Raw genomic sequence first — 8884 nt, 5'->3', positions numbered from 1 at the left:
CATATGGATTTAGACAAACTGAAATATAGTGCAAGAGACATATGGACTACTTATGATGCATGGTTGTGCCTGAAAGCTTCAGTCCTCAGTTATTGTAATTGCATAAAAACATTAACCGACACCATCTTACACAAACGAAAGTGTACAGATTTGGAACAACATAAAGGTGAGTAAATGATTACAAAATTATCACTTTGGGTAAAACATTCCTTTAATATGCAGAAACAACTATTTTGAAAAATGTAAACACTGCCATCCTATCAAATCACTGCTCTATTTGTTTGAACAATAGACTGTAAAAAAAAGAGGACAAAGTGTCTCCACTTCCTTCTACTACAGAAAACATCTCAGTATGCCCTCTGTCATCTTGCAAAAATTACGTTATTTGGAGCCAGAGTCTGCGCAGTAGCGAAAAAATTTGTAAAAAAAGAAAATTAATAAATAAAATTCCTACACTGTATGGATGTTTGTTATTTTTTAAGGCTGCCATGAAAAAAAACTTCAGTATTCTTGAACATAATAAATAAATAATAATAATAATAAACTCTTCTAGAAAGAACGTTTTGAAACCACTCTTAAAATGCTTGACTCTGGACCCCTCTTAAGTGGTTTAAAGAATTTCATATCTCCTTATAAGAGGGCATACAATAAATGTTTCCAACCCTTTTCCCCTCTTTGAAAAAGTGTGTGAACCATTTCCCTCCTCTCATAAGCCACACAGTCAGACCATTCATCCTAATGGGAGCAGCCGTATTCCTTTTGCAGTACGATAGCCTGAAGTGTCATTACTGTGCTCTCTTTAAAAAATAACAGCATTATTTTTCTTCTTCTTCTTTATTTGAGGAACAGGGACTCACATTTAGCAGAGAGCTCCCTGTAGATGCATCTCGCTGGCCTGGTAATTAAAACATTTAGTGGCCCTTTGAGACATGGGAAGGAGGGGTCTACATCCCCTCTGGCCTTCCTCTGACATCTGTTCCTAAGATCTATTGGGTTCTCGGTCAAAACACAGGGGACACTGGTCAAAACCATCTCTTTTTCAAGGAAAGTCGTTTACTCGTAACTTTCCTAATAGATTGTCTAGGTGCCTGTTTTGTGTTGAGTCCTGTTTTGCATCCTGAGACTATTCAACCAGTGTTTGTAGAGGTCTTCAGACATCTGACTCAGACAACAACAGAACGGTTTCTCACTAGGCTTCATCAAGCTGTTTATCAACAGTTTTAATAGGGGTAAAATGAAGGTAATGACAGATAATCACACAAAACCACTGGTGCATTTGATTAAAAACCTTCCTGATTAATTCAATGAACTGCGTTAAAGAGCACTTATCAACAAGCAATCATATTATCTAACTTTGGTTGTGATTTAGCTGGTACAAATCATACTCATTCAGAAATATGGGGGAAGGTGCTTCAGGTCTAATAGTAAATTACAGAGTTTGTGGAATTGGACAGTTACAATACAGTCCTTTTGTATCACCATTAACATTTCACCCCAAGTTACTCCAGAGGGACTCACCATGAAATGAATGCATTATGAGCCACTTGGGATGAAAAGTGAGTTCTAAACTGCATGTAACCTTAAGAAAAAACCTTACTTTTTTATGCAGTACCTTTAATATACAGCACGGATGACAAAAAATGTATATGTATAAATGCCAATTTATAAATATCGGCTTTTTTTTTAATGCTTGGTTTCTAAATCAATGGATTTTAATGGATTTAAATGGTTTTATGCTCTCAGCAGCCATTAATTCATTGCACAGAAAACATTGCGGCCAGTGTAAACCATGTTTATCCTAATTTCAAATGGTATTTAATGCAGTCTGAGTCATTTTTTCTTTCACCTTGCATCATAGTTCCTTTATGGTTTTCAAGGATGATAGCTTCCACCAATGGGCAGATTAATTAACACCTAAATACGGTGCAGTTTGATTGGCCGCACAACACAAAAGGTGTAGGAAGCATTTCCATATCCCTTTCAAAAGATCATAAGCCTATTTCATTTTCTACCCTATGTATGATTAAATGGTTGCATTTTATTATTTGCATTTAGCATTGCTGTTCTATGCTGTGTGACTTCCAAGCTACTGATGTAATACTATTTGGTCAATTTAAAATAATGGAATTTTATGTAGGAAGATCTTTACTCTGTTGAATATCAGCAGGATTATGTGCTGGAGAAGGATATGTCTAGCTGTGTTCTTCTTATGAATGCAGAACTTGTCACTGCGGATTACGCATTCAAGGTCTTTTCTACACTCCTCTACGGTATGGCAAATAAAAAGGCTTCATTCTCAAGAGATCATTTGATGTATCCTCCCTGTGAAGTAAACACTAGCATAAGATAATCTGAGCAGCAATGTATTATTCAATATTCACAGTCTTGAATGACATAACTGTTCATACTTTGAAATGAGGCAGAACAGATACTTTCATTCAGTATCAGCCTAGACATAGAGACTTGCTCTGAGAGACCGCAAGATTCTGCTCTGACTTTAAACTAGTCTACTGGTCTAGTCTAAGTGCATCTGAAGAAACAAATATTGTACATGAGCAAATGAGCACTCATGCATTCTGAGTGCCTTCTCAGATGCCCTGACTGACACTATAAAAAAGTCCCACTGCAGTGCACAGAAGTCCATGATATCAATCAAATCCTACATTGTGCAGACAACCAGTCTGCTGCTTTGTATCCATCATCAGGTAAGACACAAATAATAATTTTGATGGCTCTGAAATTTGACAATGTAAACAAAGAAATGATGTATGAACTTTTTGTTTTGTCTTGTCAGAGATACAGAGGTCGTGACTGTGAATAGTTCATAGTCTGGACTTGATCTTTGAACATCAAAGGCATTGGTTTTACTAGCTTGTAAACGAATCTTAAATTTAATATACATTTCTAATCAAATTCTTGGGGGTGGGGGGACAATCCACAGCGAACAATATCACCTAAAAAAAATTGCGCATATCTATAATACATAGGCTATAAAAAAAAACAAGCAACACATTGAATTAAATATGAAAGTCTGAAGTAGAAAGACATAGTATTCCTATAAAACATACTCCAATAATTTTATTTATATTTTATTCACAATGTAAAAATTACATATGGAGATGCTAGTAAAAAAGTAAGTAAGATAAATGTAAACTTTTTTTTTTCTGGAATCACAGCAAATGCAAAAATAGGGCCCAGCAAGTATATAGCTTTTTTTTTCTTATTTAAAATCATGTTATATGTGGAATGAAAAGTGTGCAAGATCCTCTTTATGTTTGTTAAGGTGTTTTAAGTAGTTTTACTAGTCGAGAGCAGGGGAGTACAGGCTAGACGTTTCCACTGGGCCAGCATGACAGAACAAATACAGGCCTTGCCAGAAGATGAAGAGTTCCGTTTGAAATTTTCTTCTAAAATTAGCATTTTTTTCAGGCATTTACATTGTTATTTCACTTTAATGGCAATGAAAAGAACCTATTCTCATTTTAGAAGAAAAGCGGCTTTTGCATCTGAACTATGCAAATATACACACACTTGTATGTATGTATGTATGTGTATATATATATATATATATACACATACATACATACATACACACACACACAGTATATATAACTGCCTCCTTATTTGAAAATACCACCACACGCCACAGAGAGAGAGAGATATATATATATACACATACATACATACACACACACACACACACACACACACACACACACAAACTGAAAAGATTAAAATAAAAGCTAAATCAAAATATTAACAATATTATACATAATACTTAAATAACAGAGTGTGGATGGTCATGAAAACTAAATAATGACATTATAAAGTAAACCTCAGGAAAAAAAATTATTAATTACCAGTGCTAATTAGCTAGCATTTTGACAACGAGTCCTTGTTTATGCATGATCTCTAACTGAGAAAGCATTGTTAAATTTATAACAAAGGCTTTATGTGTGAAAGCAGCCATTGTCAAACATGGAGCACATGTTAAGTACTATATATGTCCTTGACATTAATTTATTAATCATTAAAAGTCAGGCTTTAGACTAAGTATAATGAGGAAGGGGACTCAGGGCTCTACAGTGCGACCATTTAAGTTGCATTTGCGACTGATAACTACTGCGTGTGACTATGAAAAATTTTTTAGGAGCACCAGTGCGACTGACCCGATCATCATCATACTTGTGATTGCGCTCAGGGGAGCTTCAAAGGTTTCTACGTGTTTTTGCAGCATTGAGTAATGTATCACAGACATATCTCACGAATCCTTTCATAAGCAAAGTGTAGACAGGGTGTAAATAAGAGATTAATTGTGCAATGTACAGAGTTTGGTTGATTATAAATGTGAGATCGAGATGAACTAAGATGAGTGACATTGTTACTGTTTTTTACTGTTGTAATTAATTATTTTTAAAGGAGTTTGTAAATGTGATACTGATTTAATACAATACAATTCAATAAACAAGAAGTTAATATTAAGTGACTTACATTGTCTGACTATAACACTATTGTCTGATTTTGCTCTATTTCGTCATCGAAAATAGTTTAAAGGGGTCATATGATGCGATTTCAAGTTTTCCTTTCTCTTTGGAGTGTTACAAGCTCTTGGTGCATAAAGAAGATCACAAGTGCTTCTAAAAAGAAAAGTAAGCGTAGAGCCCTGGGACTGAAGCATCAAAGACAAGAAGAGTGTTTTGGAGAGCCAAGACTTACTCAAGTGTGTCTATTAGCTTCCTGTAATCGACAGGTGGTGGATAGACCACCTCTTCAATGAGCTCTCGGTCACAGTGGGCGTAGGCTGTGGACACGTGGATAAACACCTCCAAATGCTTCATTCTGTGAGCCAGGTTAACCATCTTCTGTGTGGCCAGCACATTCAACTGCATGGCATCTCTGCAGCAGAGGGACAGAAAAAAACTCTGAACTGCAGTGACTCTGCAGAAGCATGAGCAGATCTGATTAACTTGAAGATAGACCTACTGCAATTTGTACAAAACCACCTAACCGCAAACAAATTGATCTAATCACGATAACCTGCAGTTAGTGTAGTTTCAACCTTTCAACTTACCGACATCAGAATTGGATAAGGAAAGTTAAGGAAATAATGTAAATGACATAAAATGCGCATTTATGTCTCTCTGGTGCAGCGGTGCATTACGTGAGCGCTGTGAAAGAAAAATGAAGTCAGGTGAAGAATGCATGAACACCTCTGAAGTGTTTGTGCATGCACAGCCTGCGGTGCTTCATTCCACACTCACTTTAAAGCATAAACAAGGCTTTAGCATGCATTTTGAACACATAGTGCTCTAGATTCATTAATTGGACATTACAGGTCTGATCTGATAAATTGCAGCAGTGACAGAAGAATTTGGGCAGAAATATACTACTAAGGCAAAATATTTGAATAATATATTATTTTAAAAAAAAACTATAATTGCAGTAGTATTATTTCTTATACTACTATTAATAATAACAATAATAAGAATATTAGAAATAAAAATATTTTATAATTAATGATACAATAAATCTATTATTAGCATTATAATAATATAGTATTTAAAATTAAAACAATAATGCCATTACTACTACTACTATTAATACAATTATAATTTTATTGCACTTTAATAATATAATTATTATTATTATTGTTAATGGAAATACCAATAAATTGATTTTATCATGTATTATTTGCATTCAAATTATTATAATTATAATAAATTATAATAGTAATAATAAAAACAAAGAAGTGAAATAAAACAAAAATAATGACAGTATTAATACTTACAATTTCTAATATTAATAATAACACATTTGTATTATTAGCTAAAACATCATTGCATTATTATTATTACTAATGCAAATAGTAATACATTTATTGCATCATTAATAATTGTATTATTAGCATTTCCAATAATAGTTATTATAATAGCAGTAATAAAAACGATAGTGACAGTATTATTATAACTATTAGAACCACTACTACTAAAATATTTGAATAATATATTATTTTAAAAAAAAACTATAATTGCAGTAGTATTATTTCTTATACTACTATTAATAATAACAATAATAAGAATATTAGAAATAAAAATATTTTATAATTAATGATACAATAAATCTATTATTAGCATTATAATAATATAGTATTTAAAATTAAAACAATAATGCCATTGCTACTACTACTATTAATACAATTATAATTTTATTGCACTTTAATAATATAATTATTATTATTATTGTTAATGGAAATACCAATAAATTGATTTTATCATGTATTATTTGCATTCAAATTATTATAATTATAATAAATTATAATAGTAATAATAAAAACAAAGAAGTGAAATAAAACAAAAATAATGACAGTATTAATACTTACAATTTCTAATATTAATAATAACACATTTGTATTATTAGCTAAAACATCATTGCATTATTATTATTACTAATGCAAATAGTAATACATTTATTGCATCATTAATAATTGTATTATTAGCATTTCCAATAATAGTTATAATAGCAGTAATAAAAACGATAGTGACAGTATTATTATAACTATTAGAACCCCTACTACTATTAATAACCATAATAATAATAATAATACAATGATTTGTATATTTGTGAATATGACTTGTATTCGTAGAAAAAAAATGTGAGTGAAAAATTGATTATTAGCAGCATTTGAATTATTAATAATAATTGTACCATTACTAAAATAATATTTATTTTTATTAAGGCTATTAAATAAATGTAATAAAACCATGCATTTTATTGTATTATCCAGGTTTATTGTGATTTGTGAATACATGATTTAAAGCTACATGACAGATTGCTAATTGGAATTATGAGTTAATTGTCTTTATCTCAACAGCCCTTATGCAATGGATTGAATATGTTGAAGTATGAAATGAAGAAATGCCTCAAGCGACGTGTTATAAGGAATCCAGTTGCTTCCTGTGATATAACCACCTAAATAATCAGAAGCATCTAAACTCCTAGCTGTGCATAAAGCTTTGTGTCATCCTGTGGGTGGAGATTACAGCTTACTTCAGAGGCTCGTTGAAGCGGATAGTGGCAGCGCAGTGAAACACTATGTTAATGCAGCCCGTGAGAGTCTCCTGGTCTTCTGTGCTCAGGTCCAGATCTGGCTGTGTTAGGTCGCTGTTGACCGCCACGATCTTCTCTGCAAAATCAGGCTGCTCCTCTCGCAGTCTGTCGAAAAGCTGCAACATTCAAAGACTCAAGATTACTTTCACCATAATCAGATATCACAGTCTGGCCAAGCACTACAGTAAACGCATATGAATTCCCGTCACGCACAGCCTATGAGACAATGCTATCAATATAACCTAGAAAAGGCCAGAAATGTGCATACAACATAATTGTGTAAAGAGCAAATATAGGGAGAGAAGATCTATCAGCGCAATCTGGAGCATTCAAAGCATCTTGAAAGTCACTGCAAATATAACACGTGATCTGAATAGTGCATCTGTAGCCTAATCATAAATCCCATAACAAGTCTTAAATAGTAGGAAGAGATCAAAGACATATGATTTAGTTTAGGCATTGAATTCAGCTGCATTAAGAGAATTCAGAAGCTGGAGAAAAAAAAAAATTATACAAAAGAAAAAGTTAAATATTAAAATATGTATTCATATATTATTATTATTATTATAATATACACAGTATTAAAATATAAATATGATATATTAAAACATAAATTGATAAATAATATTAATAACACGCATAATAAAAATATGATATTAAAATATAAATAGAATAATAAGGTTTTACGCTCTTAGTCTTACAAAAATTAAGCCCATTCCTCCATGCAGATCTCCTGCTGTGTGTACATTAATGAGGAAAAAAAATTAACTTAAATGATTTTAGCAAATGGCTGCAATATAACAAAGAGTGAAAAATTTAAGGGGGTCTGAATACTTTCCGTACCCACTGTATATACACACACATATATACATATACATATATATAAGGGTGGAACGGTTCGTGGAAAAAAATCGAACCGTATGGTTCTCCACACACGGTTCGGCACGCGCTAGGACCGCGGTTCAACTTAAATCTGACAACGCATCTGTAATATGGTTTGCTATAAATAACATGTAAAACAAACAGGGTTCGGCCAATATATGTTTCTGTTGATGGATGCGCATTCTGGCTTCCCAATACATTACAACAACAGTTACAGCGATGAAAATAAAAAACGTGGACAAACCATTCACTCTTGTTCAATCCGAATGCCGTATGCTGGAATATGAGCATTTATTCCGTCATCACCCGGGTGCTGATAGCACACACGCACAGGTGAGACCTGAACAGCACACGTTGATATCTGTGTTTAAGCTAAACTCGATTAAGCTTTGCCAGTTTAAACATTTAAGAGCCAGAGGACGTGAGCTCGCGCACAGTGAGAAAATTTGTGCGTGCGCTCATCCGAAGCGCACAAACCTGTGCCTCAGAACAGGCGCAAATATTAAGCTTTCTCTGAAGTATTGTGTTTAAATGGACAAATTCACACAAAATTGTCAAAATGCCCATCTTGGTAAGTATCCTATAGCAGACATAGCCGGCTGAACGTACTGGATCAGTGCATGCTCTCTTAAAAATGACAGCACTTTCTTAATATTAATCAAACAGCAACAACAAATTAATCACTCACTGCTATTGATTGAATAGCTTTTGTAACTTTAATAAATATGAATCTTTAATTTATACAGTCAAATATGTAATGCTGTTTTACATTTCATTACTTTATTCAATTTCTGTACCTGAAAACTAATATTAGAAATGAAAACCACTGTTTATTTTATTTGTATCTTTACGCTATTGTACTTATTTGTGCTGTTGCTTGTAGTTAGATAGATTA

At 32.9% G+C, this 8884-nt stretch overlaps 1 protein-coding gene across 1 annotated transcript in view; it reads right to left on the bottom strand.

The window, feature by feature from the left end:
• The window catches only part of LOC107573068 (fatty acyl-CoA reductase 1-like), a 41624-nt gene that overhangs the window by 18697 nt on the left and 14043 nt on the right, over positions 1-8884 (bottom strand). The window contains exons 3-4 of the mRNA XM_016259510.1: positions 7048-7223; positions 4717-4896 (exon numbers count right to left, since the gene is read on the bottom strand). Coding sequence (XP_016114996.1) covers positions 4717-4896; positions 7048-7223 — 356 coding nt within the window. The remainder of the gene's footprint in view (positions 1-4716; positions 4897-7047; positions 7224-8884) is intronic.

Source organism: Sinocyclocheilus grahami, unplaced genomic scaffold, assembly GCF_001515645.1.
Source record: "Sinocyclocheilus grahami isolate Dianchi unplaced genomic scaffold, SAMN03320097.WGS_v1.1 scaffold30.1, whole genome shotgun sequence".
In the NCBI taxonomy this organism is placed as follows: Eukaryota; Metazoa; Chordata; class Actinopteri; order Cypriniformes; family Cyprinidae; genus Sinocyclocheilus; species Sinocyclocheilus grahami.
Note: the sequence above shows the minus strand (reverse complement) of the source record. Positions and strands in the feature narration are given on the sequence as shown.